The sequence below is a fragment of the Cordyceps fumosorosea genome (assembly GCF_001636725.1).
Source record: "Cordyceps fumosorosea ARSEF 2679 chromosome Unknown scaffold_20, whole genome shotgun sequence".
In the NCBI taxonomy this organism is placed as follows: Eukaryota; Fungi; Ascomycota; class Sordariomycetes; order Hypocreales; family Cordycipitaceae; genus Cordyceps; species Cordyceps fumosorosea.
The window spans coordinates 169,088-187,272 of record NW_017387320.1 but is presented as its reverse complement, the minus strand read 5'-3'; the positions used below and the strand labels follow the sequence as shown (position 1 = coordinate 187,272).

Sequence of the window (18,185 nt, the reverse complement as noted above, 5' to 3'; positions counted from 1 at the left end):
TATAGATGAATACACGAATTCAAGGTCATGATTGTCAATGGCATAGCTAAAGACCAAAACGCTCCTGCCCTCCACGCTTTGCCCATAGGCCACAAGACAAGACCATCCGAAGACAGCTCGCTATTAGTTAGTGTCCCAGGTCATTAGTGGGGCACTTCTCCCACCGACTAATAAATATCGCTCCGCCATCAACCCATCATCATCGCCCACAGGCCAAGCCGCTTCCGCAAAATGGGGGTTCCCTACCAACTATTGTCGACAAAGCCTTATAGTACCAATCGATCCATATCCAATCATCCGCGATTGAACTTTTCGTCCCAATGACTAGTACCCGTGCGCTATGCCCATTCATCGCCATGAATCACGACAAGATCCGTGACAAACGGACAACAGGAGCGGGTACCAGTTGGCACCGTTTATCATTCAAATACGCCTCATGACCCGCTGCTGGCCATCGTCCGCCCCAGCGGCGCGTTCGATAAATATTACTGTTACCGACGAACCAGCTGTCCTGGCATCTCCGCCCCCCTGCTGTAAGCCACCTGTCAGATGGGATGGTTCCGCCCAGGCAAGAGAGGTCCGCAGACTCCAAGCCAGCAACTACTTACGAATCGAGTCTTCGTGTCACTAAAATCTGGCTATGTCTCTCTGACAAAGAACTCCTCTGGTTATGACACGGATGACACTTGCTTGTCATACCTATCGATTCTGTGGAATTTTTTCTTCTTTTTAAAGCAAAGACGGCAGCTATTAATAGCAGAATTCGAGAATGCAAGCAGCGAACGGCATATGGACTGAGACAATCTCCAACATGGCGCGTCGATAATAACAGCATCAACGTGCTATTTTTGGTTCGGCTGCAGCCAAAAGAAAAAAAAAGTCACAGTTCCTTCGGCAGGTAGCTGACTACGAAAGCAACATCATGATGAAGGATGATGTTTTACTTCTTTTGCGGCGAAAGATGCAGCAAACAGATGCATGCGCGTCCCGGGGAAGAGGAACGGTGGATATCGGGAATTGAGCTGGTGAGACATGAATAGCTATCCCACTGCCGTAGAAAAGGAACCGCCAAGCCCTTCTGCGTGCATAACACGGAAACCGGGAGAAGTGCACGGCGCGGGCATGGGCAACAACATGATCAGGGGCTCAAGCTGAGACATGTGATCATGCTGGTAGGCGCGCCAGACTCGAGAGTGATTGATTCACTCGCTAACTACTGAAGCGTGGCGATCTTCCGTCTTGCTCGCCGTTTCGTGGACACTGGAGGCGCATGTTACACGTCACAGGTAGGCAAGACATGTCTACCGCGGATGCCATAACGGTAAAGCGGAGAGTGAATAAAATTGTCTGCGAGTCGACGCTGCCCAATTCAGCAGGCAGAGTGAGGAGCAGCCGGCAACTCGGAAAGGATAGTGGCAAGCTTCTGAGCTTCTGGAAGAATTGCAATGGATCGCCTCTCCACGGTGAATGCAACGTCGCGAAAGGGGTGGTCGTGGTAGCTCGTGGTTGTGATAACTATGGTGCAAGGTGACCGTCGAGGCAGTTTTCCTTTCCATCAACATTGTTTCAATGTGTCTACATCGGAGCCGCAGTTTTTTTCAGCCAGACAAGGCGCAATCGTTCTCAGTCTGCACAGATGCAGCAACGGCTTCTACTGCATTATTAATCAGCGCCATCGGGAACTTCAGCGAATGAGGTGTCTGGCGAGAAACGGGAAGACCCCGAGGTGGGCGAGCGGGTCGCGTTGCATACCGAGAAATTGCTTCTCCTTTTCAAGCGTAATTTTACTTGCCCGCTGGGGTTGAATGCGCGGCGCAGGGATTGGCGTTGGGCTTGACTAGTGAGTACTTCGTAGGGACAAAAAGTTGAGACGCCAGAAGCCTTGTCGTTCGATGTCGTGATGAGTAGGAGGGAGAGAGAAAAAGGATGAAACAAACCACGCTTGTTTCATAGGGTGACAAACGCAGCTGGGAAAGCTGCACTGCCGACTACGCTGTATCCGTTTGCTGCAATGTTAACTGTCAGCCCGTAGACGGGCGTATGGGGTGATGAGGGCGGACTGGTTAATAAATATCAAGCGAATGCGAGGCAAAGAGGTGATTTATATGTAAGTTCTTGTTGTTGAAGATATTCTTTTTTTTTTTTCTAGCTCCACGCTGGCTCTATGATGTCGTCGCGGTTTATCATTATCATGTTGTACTTCCTCCACCACTCCCCCCCTGTACATCTTGGCATTGCCCCTTCTTTTCGCTCTATTTTCTGTTCCTTCTTTTTTGTATGTCATTACGCATCGCTGTTAACAAAGATCGGTACGCCTCAGTTGGTCTTGGCCCATACGCGGAACCAGTCCAACGACTCCGGGTTGGCGACGGACGCATTGGTCTTGACGTTCATGCCCGACAAGATCTGCTTGACGGCAACTTCGATCCTGTAGCAATGAAATATTAGCCACAGAGCTTTCTAACGGTTCACCAGCTTCTTTCCCACTTACTTTTTCCCGTTGCCCGTCTTGGGAACGCCGCCGCCGGCGAGGGCGACGACGCCCGGCACGTGGCGCGGGCTCAGCTCCGTGCGGATCTTGGCCTTGATGCGCGCCTGCAGGTCCTCGGTGAACGCGCGCCCCGCGGCGGGCACCACGAACAGGCAGACGGTCTCGTCGGCGTCGGTCTCGCGGCGCCTGCCGACGCACACGGCGTCCTCGACGTCGGCGGCGAAGAAGCGCGTGAGGACGTTGTAGATCTCGGCGGAGCCGAAGCGCACGCCGGCGGGCTTGAGCACGCCGTCGGAGCGGCCGAGCATCAGCAGCGCGCCGGTGGCCGGGTCCGGGATCTTGACGAAGTCGCCGTGGTGCCAGACGGGGCCGGCGACGCCGCAGACGTCGGCGAAGCGCTCAAAGTAGGCCTCGCGGTACTTGGCCTCGCCGCCGGGGCCGAAGAAGGTGAGGGGCTGGCAGGGAAAGGGGCGGACGCAGACGAGGTCGCCAGGCTCGCCGGGGGTGGTGGCGGCGAGGTCCTCGCCGGTGGCGGAGTCGACGACGCGGATGGCCATGCCGAGGCCGGCGCACTGGATCTCGCCGACGCGCACGGGCAGCAGCGGGCAGGGCGCGCCGAAGAGGGAGATGATGTCGGTGCCGCCGGTGATGGAGGCGAGGTTGACGGTGCGCGGGAAGGCCTCGTAGACGAAGCGGAAGGTGGACGGCGGCAGCGGCGAGGCGGTCGAGTAGATGGCCTCGAGGCGCGACAGGTCGAGGGTCGGGTCGTCGACGACGGGACGCACGCCGTGGCCTTCGAGCGCGGTGAGGTACGCGGCCGAGGTGCCAAAGTGCGTGACGCGCAGGTCGGCGAGCAGGCGCGGCAGCGACATGTGGCCGTGCGGGCGGAAGGGCGAGCCCGAGTAGAGGACGAGGGCGGCGCCGGCGGCGAGGGCGCCGACGCTCCAGTGCCACATCATCCAGGACGTGGTGGTGTAGTAGAGCATGCGGGACGCGGGCGTCAGCGAGCAGTGCAGGACGTGCTCCTTCTTGTGCTGCAGCAGCGTGCCGAGCGCGGTGTGGACGATGGCCTTGGGCAGGCCGGTGGTGCCGCTCGAGTAGAGGACGTAGAGCGGGTGCGAGGCGGGCAGCTGCGCGAACTCGAGCGGGGTGTCGGCGGGCGCGGCGTCGAGGAAGGCGGCGTAGTCGACGGCGCGGAGGCCGGGGTGGGCGGCGACGAGCGCGTCCAGGCCGAGGTCCTCGCCGTGGACGTTGTCGATGACGACGACGGTCTCGAGGCCGGCGTCGACGAGCGCGGCGACGACCTCTCGCGTCTTGGCGGCGCCGGGCCACGACTTGCCGTTGTAGACGGTGGCGTTGTCGGCAAACAGCACGCGCGGGGCGATCTGGCGCAGACGGTCGAGCACGGCGGACACGCCATTGTCCGGGCTGATTCCGGTCCAGACGGCGCCGATCGAAGCAGCGGCAAGCATGGCGACGAGCGCCTCGACATGGTTGGAGACGTAGCCAGCGACGACGTCGTTCGGGCGCAGGCCGGCGGTGCGCAGGGCGTGGGCGCACCGCCGGACGGCCTCACGCAGCTCGGCCCACGTCGTGGTGCGGATGTCGTCGGTGGAGAGTTCGGTGACGGTGAGGACGGCGGTGGCATTAGGGTCAATCGGCGACGAGGTTGAAGGGAAGAGGAGGTTCTCGGCAAAGTTGAGGCGAGCGCCGGCGAAGAAATCGGGACGGGGGTACATGGGGGCATCTTTGGGAAGGATCTGCAATGGGAAGTTGTCAGTATGCGAGGGGTAGGAAGTAGGCAATGGTTGGCAGACACACCTCATCGGCTTCCTTCGACGCGACTATGCCGACAAAATCCCATGTTTCGCGCCAAAAATCAGCGACGTGCTCGACGGACCACTTGTAGAGCTCGGGATAACCGGTGATGGCGAGGTTGTGGCGCTCGTTGACGCGCTGAATGAACTGCCACATGGGCGTGGAAGACGGGTCCGGGTGCGTCCACAGCTTCTCAGCCAGCACCTGCGGCGGCGCAGGCGAGTCCTGCGGGACGGATTGGCCCATGATGGCGAGTTTGGGCAGTGTGCGTTGGTGATGTCGGAAGATGAAGGTGCTGAGTTCCGAGGGCGGCTTGTTTGCGATGACGGTGGGGTTGATCGGGTGTAAACGCGGGGGGTTTGTTCAGCTGCGAAGGAGCGACAACCTGACTTGCGAAGAAGATGAGGCTTGGGTGGGAAAAAAAAGAAGGAAATCAAATCATCAGGCACGAGGGTAGAATAGTTTCTCAGAACTAAGACACGGAAGACGTAGATCTGTTGGGGAGCGCTAGAGGCTCAGCCTGGAGGGCACAAAGTGCCGTTGCCGGCGACGGGAAAAAACTTGGGGTTCCCCGGCTCCGCCATGTTCCGCTGCAACCCGAAGGCCGGTCACAGGAGGTTCTTCGGCTTTAGAGCGCGGGGCATTAGCCGCGGTGGATATGGGACAATGATCTATATCAGCATTTGTGATGATAATATTTGTATTATTTTAGGCTTCCTAAAGGTCATTGGGAATTGACACCTGTAAGTGTCACGGGCAGTAAGAGGAAGGGGCTGATTCCGGTTTTGATTTAATGCACAATATGCATGTCAAGTATGCACATGGTTACATGGCAGATGGTGTGTTAACCAAGGGTCCGGGTAATTAGTAAATCGGGCGGTAAGTCGCATCGCATCGCATTATGTATTGTATCTATGGGTACCGTATTTATCCCGCTCGCAATGGCGGGCCGTTTGGATACGTGTATACGTACATACCTGGCTAAACCGTTGCAGCCCGCGTTGTTGGCGAGATAGTAAGTAGGTAATTAGTAAGTATAATTCCAGAGTCTAATCATGAACTTGAAAAGCTCAGAGAGTTAGGCCATTGACTGTAATTAAGCCATGACCAAGAAAGGTGAGAGGCTATGTTCGCATACAGGGTACGTGTGTAGCCGGCTTGAAAACTAGCACCGACAAATTAATATATAGATCTTGATGGCATTACTCCAAGAGCAGGGCTTACCTACTGAAATCGCATGCGCTAGGGGGTAATTTTTGTATGCATGATAATGAACTGCCAAGCATCATAGATCAACCTTAGGCAGCCATCACGGTCCACCCCAGCCCTCGCCCTCGCCCTCGCCAGCACATAACAGTACTTGTCCCCTTCACCATCATCACCTGCACACGAAAACCAGCCACCTCACCATGATATCTACCAAGTGGCTGCCGCAATCCTCCGACTTTGACGGCCCCGAACTCGCCCTGCATGCCTGCATCTGCAACGACCAGCACGCCCGCCTCCGCGCCCTCCTCGCCGCTCCCTGCAGCCCGCACGCCGTCAACCGCCTCCACGACAAATGGGGCGCGCCGCTGCACGTCGCCGTGCGCCTCGACAGCCTCGCCGCCGCGGAGCTGCTCCTCGCTGCCGGCGCCGACCCCGTGACGCCGCGCGACTACCCCGGTGCCGGCTTCGACCCGCCCGCCCCGCTGATGCTGGCCATCGGCCTCGGCCGCGCCGCCCTCGCGCGCTGCCTTTGGAGCCGCGCGCCTCCGGACGCGCATGCCAACGGCGGTACGCGCCCGTACTGGTCGTGCGTCGCCCACGCGGCGCGCTGCGGGCAGGTAGACATCCTGGAGTGGCTGCTGGGGGAGCCGCACCGGTGGTCTCCGGCGGCCTTGGGGTGCGCCCTGCAGGCCGCGGCCCGCCGGCTCGACTTCTTCTGCGTTGAGATGCTGCTCTCCCACCGCGGCGGGCTCGCCCAGAGCGCGCTGGATGAGGCGCTGCGCGCGGCCGCGGTCGACACCGAGTACGAGGCCAGGGAGGCGGCGTCGCGGGAGCTCTGCGCTGCGCCCGAGGGCCTGGCCCAGGCACGCGTCCTCCGGGCGCTGCTCCGCGAGGGCGCGGATTCCAACTGCCGCTGCGGCGATGACGACGAGCCGCTGGTCGTCGCGGCCGCGCGGTACACGGAGCGGGCGACGGCCTTGCAGGCGCTCCTCGAGGGCGGCGCGGATCCCGACGCGGCGCGAAGGAGCGACGGCGACACGGCGCTGCACGTGCTGGCCGCGCCGGTGCCCGCTAAAAGAACCCGGCTGGGCGCGCGGAGGCACTACGAAGAGGGCGTCCGCATGCTGTTGGCGCACGGCGCCTCCGCGTACACCAAGGCCGGCGGCGCGCGGGGGGAGCTGCCCCTGCACCGGGCGGCGCACAGCGGCACCATGCGTGTCTTCCGGCTGTACCTCGCCGCGCTCACGCCTGTGGACTGGGCTGCTGCGAGGCTCCTGCGGCTCGTCGACGCGCGGGGCGCCTCCGCGTTGCACTGGGCCGCCGCGGGCGGTAGGTGCGACGTGCTAGAGCATCTGCTGTCCCTCGATGGCAGTGCCGCGCACGTCAACACCGTCGCAGACCACGGCTGGACGCCCCTCCTATGCGCCCTCGTTCCCCACGAGTCACCCACCGCGTCCAAAGGCGTGCGTGAGGCCGTCGCCGCGGCGCGGCTGTTCCTCGCCCACGGCGCCGACCCCACCTCCACCACCGCGCAGGGCTGGACGCCGCTGCACTGCCTCGCCCTGCACCGGGATCCGGACCCCCGCGGGGAGGCGTACGCGCTGGCGCAGGACCTCATCGCCGGCGGCGCCGTCATGGAGAGGCGCGCGGCGCCGCCGAGTCGACGACAGCGTGCCTGGTGGGGACGGCGCTGCTACGATGATGATGGGGGTGATGCGCGGCGGACGGGGGGCATGACGGCGCTGCTGTGGGCGGCGGATCGCGGCGCGGAGGGCGTGCGCGCGGCGATGGAGGAGGCCGGCGCGGACACGGCGGTTGAGGATGACGACGGACGCGACGCGGCGCGGGTGGCGCGCGAGTCGTGCCACCTCAGAGAGGAAGACGATGATTGGCTTTGCTTTCAGGGACTGGTCGGACGGCAGAGTCGAGGATAAAGGTGAGTTATTGGTAAGTTGTCGGACGAATTTTCAGGTAAGCACGTAGAACCGTGTGGTAAGTATTTTGCGTATATTATTGCCTGTTGGCTGCATGTATATTGACAAGTCTTGCGTATCTCTTTGCGTGGTGTATCGCCCAACTTTGGTACCCGTTCTACAGTGCAGCACGATCTTTTCATACAATGTTTCTCATGCATAGGGGATGAGAAGGACATTTACGCCTTACTGGTCACCTTGGCTCACTAACACATTGTACGCAAGAAGCACGCAAGAAGAAACTACCCTATCCAACAGGCTGTATAGATGTCAAGTGTATAAAAAAGTAAGAGAGAAGTGTATCTTTCTTTCGACGCCCCCCACTCATTGTTCACGCTTCGGTGCGGTTTTCGCCCCCTTAACTCCCCAGTTCATCATCATCGTCATCAACACCGTTCAGCGTCATCTATGTAAACACCATGTCGTCAAAACAAAATTCAGTCCTTTAACATCAATGGAGTACGAGCAAGAAATTCCCTCAAGTGTATAAACTTTTCTCTTGTTCTGCATTGTGTGTCTCGTTTACTGGGCCTGGCACTGGGGCTGGCCGTCTTCCCCGTCGTCGTCTTGCCACTCGCCGCCGGCGCGGGGATCTTCGGCGTTTTCGCCCATCTGAAAGGTGGTATTAGGTCTCGCTTCATACGTTTTTCAGGTAGGCCGGCGTATCAAACTTACGGTTTCAATGTCGGCGTCGTCTTCGTACTCGACCTCGTCGACCTCTGCCGTCTTGGGGCCCTCGACGGGTGCCGGCAGCATCTTGAGCAACGCGTCGTAGGCGCCGGCATTCTGGAGGAAGTCGTCCTTGGGGAACTGAACGGAGACGAGCAGGTACAAGTCGCCCTTGGCATCGCCGCGCTTGAACGGCATGCCCTCGCCGGGGACGCGGAGGCAGTCACCCGGGCGTAAGATCTTGCCCTGCTTGCGCTCGATATAGATACCACGGCCATCGAGGTGCTCGAGGACGACGCGGTTGAAGCCGCCGAGCGCCTCGCCAAGGGAGATCTTGAGCTCGGCAGAGAGGTCGTTGCCGAGGCGGGAGAAGACGTCGTGGGGCTCCTCGACGAGGGTGAAGATGATGTCACCCGGTATTTGGTCGGGGTATTGGTCGGCCTCGCCCTCGAGCACGATGCGTTCGCCCTGGACGGAGCCGCGCGGGATGTAGAGTTCGAGGACCTTCTTCTCCTGCGTGGTGCGCTTGCCCTTGCACTTCTTGCAGCGGTCCTTCTCCTTGAAGACGTTTCCGGCGCCGTGGCAAGCGTCGCAGAGCATCGTCTCGCGGCGCATCATGCCGGGTCCGATCTGGCGGAGACCCTCGACGATACCCTGGCCGCGGCAGCGCGAGCACGCGTCCGGCTTGGCCTTGTCCTTGCCACCGCTGCCCTTACAGCCGCCGCAGAGGACCTGCTTGTTGGCGGCAAACTTGACCGTCTTGCCGCGGTAGAGCTCCTCGAGCGTCACTTTGTACTCCTGCTGCTCGTCGGGGCCCTTACGGGGGCGGCGGGGACCGCCAGGACCGCCGGCGCCGCCCATGTTGAAGCCAAACATTTGTGAGAGAATATCGTTGAGATCGGCACCAGGACCGCCGGGACCACCGCCGCGCGAAGGATCAAAGGCGGCCATCCCGTGTGTGTCGTAGAGGTGGCGCTTCTCCTCATCGCCGAGGATTTCGTAGGCGCGCGTCACCTCCTTGAACTTGACCTCGGAGGCTTCACGCTGGTCCTCGGGGACCTTGTCGGGGTGGAACTTGAGGGCGGCCTTGCGGTAGGCCTTTTTGATTTCGTCGCCCGAGGCGGTTTTCTCGATGGCGAGGACCTCTGATAGGCGGAAGAGTTAGTCAGGGTAGACAGATGAGGCTAGGCAGCAAGAGAAGGAGAAGGGGCGGTGTGAAGGGCAGCAGGGCAGACGTACCGTAGAGGTCAATCTCTACCTTGCCATCGGCGCCGGCACCTGGGAAGCTGTCGGCCATGTTTGTATACGCTTGATGGCGGGATATGCTGTTATGACGACGGAGAAAAACGCAGCAAAAGCGAGGCGGGCTTTTTAGAGGGGACCGGGTGTGTTGAAAATCTGTGGTGGGGTTATCTCTTGCACTATCGCTATCTGTGAGAGGCTAGAGCCGACTTGGGGCGTGGCTGTGGTTGCCTTGGTCCGCCTGCTCCGTCAGCAAGGCAAGAGGGCGCCCTGTTTGGCTGACCGGTTGGTTGGCAGCGGTTGTGGCTTGTACACCACATTTTCATGGGCACCAGCCACACTGCAGCCTTTTGCTTGCTGCCTTTTTGTCTGGCAGTTGGTGTGCTAAAAAACAAAAAATGAACGAACACATGCGTGTTTCTTCGCCGTTCGCCTCACTTCTTCTGCTTTCTTTTCGTTTCTCTTCTTTCACATTCTGCCTTTCACCCACACCTCCTTCTGACTGGGTACTCCGCTTTCCGGCAGCCTTTTTGTAAATCTAAATATATTGTGGCGGGTCGGCCTTCTCTCCTGACGTTTTTCACCCGCTGCTGGTGGTGGCTGTCGACAGCTCGCGCGGCTATGTCAGTCCCTTGCCGTCCCGTCCAGTTTGTCACGGTTTCCTAATAAGGCTACACTTCGTATTTGTTTTCTTTTTATTTATTTTTTCTTAAAGAAAAACTAGAGAATACAAAAGTTTTAACCTTCTTTTACTTCGCGTAGCCTCAATACCCCGCCACCCAGTCCCAGCCCCACCACCAACACGTCACTCCCTCAACACCACCAAAACCTCCATCGTCCTGATCAAGTGATCCTCACGCACCCCAACTCCCATCGCGAGCAGCCCGTCCACCATGTCACGCAAGGCCGTGGGCATCGGCGCCCTCGACCGCTCGCGCCTCACCTCCAAGCACTACGCCTCCCACGGCTCCTCCCTGCGCGCCACCAACGCCCAGGCGCTCGAGACGCAGCTCTCCGTCTTCCGCACCCTCCTCCAGCAATTCGCCCAGACGCACGCCAAGGACATCCGCTCCGACCCGTCCTTTCGCGCACAATTCGCCCGCATGTGCACCGCCATCGGTGTCGACCCCCTTGCCTCGTCCTCGTCCTCGTCCTCCTCCAACACCAACTCCTCCGTCTGGGGCCAGCTCCTCGGCAAGACGGTCAACGACTTTTACTTTGACGTCGCCGTCCGCGTCGTGCAGGTCTGCGGGGCCACGCGCGCGGAGAACGGCGGGCTCGTGTCGCTCGCGCAGGTTCGCGAGCGCGTGTCCCGCGAGAAGGTGGCCGGCGGCGGTGGCGCCGTGACCGAGGACGACGTGCGTCGCGCGGTGGCGACGCTGGCGCCGCTCGGGGGCGGGTACGCGGTCGTTGCGGTGGGGGACACCGAGTACGTCCGCAGCGTCCCGCGGGAGCTGGGCGGCGACCAGGCCGCCTGCGTGGAGGCCGCGCAGGTCCTCGGCTACGTCAGCGTCGGCATGCTGCGCGACAACCTGGGCTGGGAGCCCGCCCGGTGTGAGACGGTGATTGACGACCTGGTCGGCCAGGGCATGCTCTGGGTTGATAAGCAGACGGGAGGCGAGTGGCAATACTGGAGTCCGGCGTTTATGGCAGGCATGGACGGCGGCAACTGAATGGTGAAGCGTAGAAGATATATCTGGTCTCATGTGCAGACAACTGGTCAAGCACAGTGATATCATTCCATGACATCGCTCGCTGAGGACATGTTTGATATACAGATACAACAAGGATCGTGATTTTGCAAGGACTACTCGATGACAGACACAAACACCATAGATACAAGATACCCGGCATTTCGCCAAACGCACAGTCATAAGTAGTTAGCATTCAGTAAATATTCAAGAATAATCAGCACATCCGACCAAAGAGATTTATACAAGGTCCATCCATGCTCGCAAATAAACACCAGTGATTTCGTCAACCCTGCCCCTTCTCCATATACACTTTGAAACTAGCCGGAGCAGCTCTTCGCCGTCCGTCAGAGAGCTGCTCTTGTGCTCCAGAAACTCCCTCGTCTCAGTGTGCCGTCTATCATCGAGTCTCTTACAATTCGCTAGCAGACAGCGAGGATTTACCCACGACAAATGCTGCCTCCTTGAACCAGGCGGTATATTTAGTAGGGTGGGTTGGGGCCCATGGGACCACCCATGGGGCCGCCCATACCGGGGGGAGGAGGGTAATCGTCGGGGCGGCCCATGTTGCTGCGGCCGTCGCCGAAGTGCTTCTTGCGGAGAGCGGCGAGACGCTTCTTCTTGGTGGTGGTGTTGACATATGTGCCGATGACGAAGCCAATGACATTGAAGAAAGGCACCCAGAGGTGGTTGGGCAGGAACTGCTGGGCAAAGGCCAGGGAGAGGGGCGAGACGACCCACGAGACCTTCATGACCTTCCAGAAGCCGACCTTGACGGTGGCGCGAACCTGATGGAAGGTGCGGGCGCCAGCGATGAGAGCCATGGCGACGAGGTAGATGCTGTTTTGAATGGGAGCAATCTGGAAGCGATTAGTGAGTTTTCAGGGAGCTGCGATTGTACACTAAGCGAACGGGGACTCAACATACCACCAGGTTGCTGACGATGATCTGCAGAATCTTAGCCTTGAGGCTGGTGCGGTTGTGGAAGACCTTCTGCAGCATCCAAATGAGGACGTGGCCAAGGGGAGCGCTGACGAGGGCACCGTATGCAGCCATCTTGGGTACTCGCGAGGTAAAGTAGTTGCCGTGCTTGTTGCGGTCCTTGGCGAGGAAGGAGGCGAGAAGCTCCTGGAGACCGGCAAGGCCACCAGCGGTGAGCATCTTGGTGCGGAGGGGGTTGGACTCGAGCTGCTTGATGTAGGCCTGCATTGCGGGATGGTTAGAGAGGCCAAAATCGCCTGCGCATTCATTTGATGCACGCACAACCGCGGGAAGCGAGGCGGGAAGAGGATACGCACAGCGAGGTAGCCCTTGGTTCCGGCATTCTCGATACCGCCCGTCAGAGCGGTGCCGAGCTTCTCAGCGAGCGGGTGCTTGCCGCTGGTGCCGGGGATCTGGCCGCTCTTGGCCGCGTTGGCCGCGCTGCCGGCGACGCTTTGCGCCGTCTGCTGGAATGTGTCCCTTTCGAACTTGACCGACATGATGATGGGTGGGAAAGACGGGAGTTGCGGGTGGATGTTCAGCGAGGAATGCGGAAAGCGCTGTCTCTCGGGCGTGGCGGTTCTTTGCAAAATCGGCCGGAAAACGGGCGGAGGGAGCCTAAAAATAGGCGTCTGCTGGAATTGTTAGATGGATAAATGCACAGGACCAATATTTTTTTCCCGCGCCCTTGTTTTTCCCTCCTCTCGTTGTCGTCGTCGCTGGGTCTTGGGCTTCAATGCGAGGCGCGGCGGTGGTGCCTTGTGCGTGCTGTAGCGACCCAACTGGGTTTGTTTACAATGAGCCACGCACCGGGGACGGAGCGTTTTGTTGCGTGGAGCGACACTCCCTGTACGCTGGTAGGCTGGTGCCCCAGGCCCAGAAGCAGAGCCGCGACGACGACGAAGGGGGGAAGGGCGCAGTGCCTTGAGGACTGACGTACAGAGCAGACGAGATGCAGCGATGAACAGGGCGTCCAAGAGCGATTGAACGGGATTGGTCGCGATGGTGGGAAATAATTCCTGTTAGGAAAAGAGAGAGCTTTGGGAGATGACGACCGGGGGAGGGGGAAGGATAGGTAAGTTTGGCAGCGACGAGCCAGCCGGTTTGACGCCACTAAAAAAAAATACGGTACAAGGAGTTGTCATGCAGGAGCAGCAGCAGCAAACAGCATTACCGAGACTGCACTACGACACTCACTGCATCCGGCGGAGACACCCTGAGGCTGCTACTCGACGCCTATCTGTACCTCTATAATAACGTAGTGCTACTGCCACAATTGCTGGACATGGAGCTCGGCGAGTCGCGACGGGGGTTGGACGGGGGAGGCCTTTTTGGTGGGACACCGTCAATGCAGCTGTAGTGGGCCAAAGGGAGGCTCTCCATTGGCTGCTACCCCTTTGCGCTACTCGTTCCGAGGCTCTTTCGCGCCCCTGGCAACCACTAGCCACAATGGTCTTTGTTGACATTGGTTTGGCGCGTTAATTGATCGGCGGTAGCCCGTGCGTGCAGTCAATCAAGGGCAATGGGGAAAAGGAAAGGGAAAAAAATCGTTCCCAGATCTGTTAAGTGATAGCCTTGCATGGGTATTTACCGAGGTATTTGAACTGCGGCTGCCGACAGACGAAACTGCAAACGGGTGGCGTGGCCTGCCCAACTCCAGACTTGGTACGAATTAACAGTGGGTTGTTGGCCAACTCAAAAACGGCAAGGAAACGAAACAAGCTCGCTCTCAAGATGCAACGACAACAGCTTTGCACCACAAACACATGTGTACATGCCTACTTTTATTTCCATGTAGCTGTAACTACTATGATCCACGCGGCTTGCCGTTTCCTTCGACAGCGTTTGCATAAACTCACTGCTGCCCATAGACACACTCTCTCTTTGCCTCCCATACAACGACTTGGCAGCTGCCGCCTGCCACCTGGCAAACGCCCGTGTTGTTTACTTCCATCTTTGATTCGCAAGTCAATCCTCTTTAGGGAACGCGTCAGAACCTCCTCCAAAGCGTCAATAACAAACCCGTTACCGCCATTATTCCGGCCGGACTTCCCAAGTCAACGCTCTCTCTCTCGCCTAGCCTCGTGTAAATAGCTTCTGCCACCACAGGCGCTGCTGTTGCTCCCCGCCTACCACATCACAATTACTCTTGCATTTTTTTCTTCTCCATTACTACAAAGATTATTCAGCAATTATTTCTTTTTCGCCTCTCGCCTTTTCCCAGCTCGCTTCCTGATTGAAGCTTGGTTCCTTCTATTGCAAGCTCCTCCCTAGAACCAAACTCTCGCATCCCGACACGATGCCTCTACGAAAAGCCATCAAGTCCGTGGCTCGACCGGCTTGTCTCGAAGCGCAGTGCACGCATATCACAATGACACGCGTATATGGGGCAACACAACTCTGCAACGCTTGCCACCGACCAGGGAGCTTCGGCTGGGTATACCAGTGCACCCAGGACAAGGAGGGCATCATTGACGACGCCCTCGCCCAAGGAGATCTTGTAAGCACAACCGCCACTAAAACAATTCCTATGAATTCTAACACTATCTCTCGCTAGAACTGCTCTGATAAAGTTGGTCTCTCCCTGGTTGCGGAGATAAATGCCCGACGGACCAGTATCCCCGACTGCCACGACAAGTTTAGCTTTCTTGACCAAATCAGCCACGAACAGATGGCACGTTACCGCCCCGATCAAATTGCCACGCTGTTGCGGCAAAGAGAAAAGGTCAGAAAATACTGGAGTTCCCATAAAAGAGACAGCCTTACTCACGCAAACTCCCATTAGGTCCAAGCCATGATCCAACGGGACCGCATGACCCAAAACGGCACCTCGCTCTTTGCCCACGACGGCCTCTTTGACCTCACAGAGCCCCTACCCAATCCATACGAGTACCGGAAGCTGTAGGGCAGCACCGCTCGCAAGGAATGCCTCTACCGCGTCTGCGCTCGCTGCCGGCCGACCTGCGTTGACCGCGCCTACCTCAGCCTCGACGCCATCGCCAAGGACCACGTCCCGCCCTCCGCCGCCACCGGCTTCGGCTTTCAGGCCATTTCCGGGCGCCCAGTGACGGACGCACGCCTTGTGAAAGCCATCGGTCAACGTTCGGTCCCCAATGTTAGTCTTTTCCCGCCTCTGTTCCCGTCGCAGTAGCCGCTAACATAATTTTCTCCAGTCCACACCCGACAGCTCGCCGCGCCTCTCGTGGCTCAATTCGAGCCTCAGCCTCATGGACCTTCTGGAACGGCAGATTGCCTGCGGTGGCCGTCCACCGATAGCCAAAGATAGCCCGGTCCACGACGCGCCCTGCTCCGTCACTGAGCCACCCCCGTGCCCAGGGACGCTGACGCGCTCGCCTCCGTGTAACAACTTGGAGGACATTTCGCGGCTGATGCCCAAAGAAAGCTCGTCAGTGTGCGTGGAGGCGGAGCCGACGTTTCAGTGCGAGAGCTCACCCATTTTCGCCGTGTACGTTTGTCTTCATGCTTGGAAAGCAGCTGAGCCGTAGTACTGACATTAGACTAGACGACCAACGCTCGCCGTACACACACGCGGTGACACGGAGTCGAGCTACACCACAAACCTGAGACTCGGTGCGGGCAGTGGCTTCGAGCGCGGCATTTCCGACATGATCACGGCAGCCTAGAGCCATCCTCGCGGGAATAAACGCCAGGTGACCCACACCTCTTGTCCGAGTTTTGTATACATAGCACATTATAACCATATGGCAATACAGTAAACGACGTCACATCCACTTGATTAGGCTTTTGCCTTTCACATCTCATTAAACTCATTACAGACTATCATGAGGCCCGCTTCTCTTACGGCTTGCTGCTGCTCTCAAACACCTTCTTCATCATCTGGTCGCCGACAACCTTGGCCTCGGCGAAGCGCGGCTCAAAGAACTCTTGGGTGCTCTCGAAACGCTTGCGCCAAGTCTCGAAGTGGCCAAGGCTAACGCACTCTGCCCAGGCGCGCGCGGCAAAGGTGAACTCGAGGTCATCGCTGCGGTACGTCTGGTCCTCAACGGCGGTGACGAGCGCGGCATCGAGTAGGGCCGGGGTGCGGAAGAGGTACTCGGTGACACCGAGTCGCAAACGGAACAGCGGCGTGCTACACAGCATGTGGTCGTACGGCACAATTCCCAGCTCCGCCCAGCAGTCGACCATGGCGAGTAGCGACAGGTGGTTGTTTGCGCGACGCGTCGCCGGATCGTCGTCGGACGGCTGGCCGAGCGCGAAACTCGACAGCACCGACGGCTCGATGAGCAGCTTGCCATGCTCGTCGCCGCCCCAGGCTGCCGTGCCAAAGACCTTGTCACGCGCCGCGTAGAGGCGCGTCCGCAAGCCTTCCAGGTCGCCGATGAGCATGAGCTTGTAGAGATCCGTGACGCTGCGGGCGTACTGCGCGACCTGCTCGCGGGCCTCGGGGTTGAGGATGGCGAGCCCCGCGTAGACGTGCCACTTTTGGCTGTAGATGCGGAGCATCAGGTTAACCTTTACGTTCTCGATGCCGCCGACGTAGCGGCTCATGGTCCAGGGGAACTGGCGGTTGGCGTGCCAGGCCTTGCCCATGGAGAGGAAGGCGGCGTGGGTGACGGCCTGCGTGTCGGCGGTGATACGGTCGTGCTCGTGCGCGGAGAGGTGCACGAACTTGGAGCGCAGGCAACCGAGGACGGCCTCGACCTTGCGCAGGGAGGCGTCGGGCGCGCGGTGCTGGATGAGCACGAGCGGCTGGTTCGTGGGGTCCACGCCGGGACCGTGCAGCGAGTGGCACGAGACGATGTCCACGTCGGCGGGGAGGTGGCGCTCGAAGGCGGCGATCTCGGGCGACTTGCACGAGGTCTGGCCGCCGACGATGGCGCCCATTTTGGTGGCTGGCGCTTCGTGTTAGATGTGGAAGAGAGAGGGAAGCGAGGGAGGGGGGCTGGAGACGTACAGGGTCCGTAGCTGGCAATGACGCTGTCGATTACGGCAGCTTCGACGCTGTAGATGATGTAGTCGCTCGCGCGAGAGACGAGATGCCCGTTGCGGCAGATTTCAATGTTCTTCTATACACGCAAGGACCTCTTCAGCATCCAGAACAACGCGAAAGGGGCGCAAGAAAACAAGCAGCAAGAATACACGAGATGGAGGTTCGTACATTGGCGGAATATTTTTCTTTCAGGCTATCATATCTATCTTCTCTGTCGCATGCCATGATTCTATAATACGCGAGCAGTGGTGGTCAGCCGAAGCATGCTACTGGCATTTGTGCGCCCGGACGGGAAGTCATGAGGGGTATCATTTGTGCGGTTTACGGGAAATATCTGTCGCATGGTTAGCGAGTTGCCTCTTCGTAAGAGGGGGGGGGGGAGCGGCTGCCGGCGAAGGCAACCACGCCAGGTGTTCTTTTTTCATCAGACAGTAGTTATAATAAGGTAGCTAGCGTTTACATCAGTGACTGCCAAGTCCTTCCCTCTCACCGGAACGGTGCTAGGGCTCTTCCCGGACAATACTCGAGCCAAATGCGCTCTAGTCATCATTGAAAAAAAGATCACTGGCGTGGGGGAGATGTGGTGAGACTGGTAGGTAAAAAAAGGAAAATGCTTACCATAATGGAACGTGATGCGAGCAGAAGCTACACAATTGTCACGGAGCGAAGACTCACCTCCAGCCAGCTTCAGACAACCTCTCGGCGTACATTCGTCCCATGTCGCCCATGCCAATCAAGCCGACGACAAAGTTTTCCATCCCCGGAGGGACGTCTCGCGGCGCAGCCATAGCCAGTTCTGAGGTGTGTTGAGGCGAGACGCAGAAGGTGCGAAAGGTAATCAAAGAGTAGAATGTATCACATTCCCGCACTGCAGACCAGCTGCAGAGTAAAAAAGTTCAGCCCCTGGGCAAAAAGAAAAAGGACCTTTCTTTTTGCTTGCAAGGTGAATGAAGGGTGATGGAGAATGTTGAGAGGAAGGAAAAAAAATCGAGACGAGGGAAGAAAAGTGCTAGCGTGGGGCACTTGATTACCTCAGCAATGTTCTTAGGTAGCCAGGCCCTGACTCTTGTAGCTTCAATGGGGCCGGCGGGAGAGGGAACCCTTGTCAGTTGAAGCTCCAAAACAACGAATTATCAGGC

The 18,185-nt window shown here is 58.7% G+C and overlaps 7 protein-coding genes across 7 annotated transcripts; 3 read left to right on the top strand and 4 right to left on the bottom strand.

Moving 5' to 3' along the window:
• Positions 1 to 2,316: 2,316 nt before the first annotated feature.
• ISF_07144 (acetoacetyl-CoA synthase) lies at positions 2,317 to 4,555 on the bottom strand (the record flags this gene model as incomplete). Its single annotated transcript, XM_018850748.1, has 3 exons — positions 2,317 to 2,428; positions 2,492 to 4,251; positions 4,313 to 4,555. The coding sequence occupies 3 exons, from the start codon at positions 4,553 to 4,555 to the stop codon at positions 2,317 to 2,319; spliced, it is 2,115 nt and encodes a 704-aa protein (XP_018702025.1).
• Positions 4,556 to 5,718: 1,163 nt separating this feature from the next.
• ISF_07143 (ankyrin) lies at positions 5,719 to 7,452 on the top strand (the record flags this gene model as incomplete). The annotated part of the gene is made up of 1 exon (XM_018850747.1): positions 5,719 to 7,452. One exon carries the CDS (start codon positions 5,719 to 5,721, stop codon positions 7,450 to 7,452), a length of 1,734 nt encoding a protein of 577 aa, XP_018702024.1.
• A 561-nt stretch (positions 7,453 to 8,013) lies between these two features.
• On the bottom strand, positions 8,014 to 9,457 carry ISF_07142 (Heat shock protein DnaJ; the record flags this gene model as incomplete). Its single annotated transcript, XM_018850746.1, has 3 exons — positions 8,014 to 8,103; positions 8,167 to 9,305; positions 9,400 to 9,457. The coding sequence occupies 3 exons, from the start codon at positions 9,455 to 9,457 to the stop codon at positions 8,014 to 8,016; spliced, it is 1,287 nt and encodes a 428-aa protein (XP_018702023.1).
• An 838-nt stretch (positions 9,458 to 10,295) lies between these two features.
• Positions 10,296 to 11,075, top strand: ISF_07141 (ESCRT-2 complex, Snf8; the record flags this gene model as incomplete). The annotated part of the gene is made up of 1 exon (XM_018850745.1): positions 10,296 to 11,075. One exon carries the CDS (start codon positions 10,296 to 10,298, stop codon positions 11,073 to 11,075), a length of 780 nt encoding a protein of 259 aa, XP_018702022.1.
• A 500-nt stretch (positions 11,076 to 11,575) lies between these two features.
• ISF_07140 (integral membrane protein) lies at positions 11,576 to 12,574 on the bottom strand (the record flags this gene model as incomplete). The annotated part of the gene is made up of 3 exons (XM_018850744.1): positions 11,576 to 11,953; positions 12,021 to 12,296; positions 12,392 to 12,574. The coding sequence occupies 3 exons, from the start codon at positions 12,572 to 12,574 to the stop codon at positions 11,576 to 11,578; spliced, it is 837 nt and encodes a 278-aa protein (XP_018702021.1).
• Positions 12,575 to 14,373: 1,799 nt separating this feature from the next.
• Positions 14,374 to 15,718, top strand: ISF_07139 (hypothetical protein; the record flags this gene model as incomplete). The annotated part of the gene is made up of 6 exons (XM_018850743.1): positions 14,374 to 14,574; positions 14,632 to 14,799; positions 14,860 to 14,975; positions 15,060 to 15,189; positions 15,248 to 15,540; positions 15,598 to 15,718. The coding sequence occupies 6 exons, from the start codon at positions 14,374 to 14,376 to the stop codon at positions 15,716 to 15,718; spliced, it is 1,029 nt and encodes a 342-aa protein (XP_018702020.1).
• Positions 15,719 to 15,893: 175 nt separating this feature from the next.
• Positions 15,894 to 17,834, bottom strand: ISF_07138 (prephenate dehydrogenase; the record flags this gene model as incomplete). The annotated part of the gene is made up of 3 exons (XM_018850742.1): positions 15,894 to 16,948; positions 17,011 to 17,057; positions 17,722 to 17,834. 3 exons carry the CDS (start codon positions 17,832 to 17,834, stop codon positions 15,894 to 15,896), a joined length of 1,215 nt encoding a protein of 404 aa, XP_018702019.1.
• Between the last annotated feature and the right edge of the window lie 351 nt (positions 17,835 to 18,185).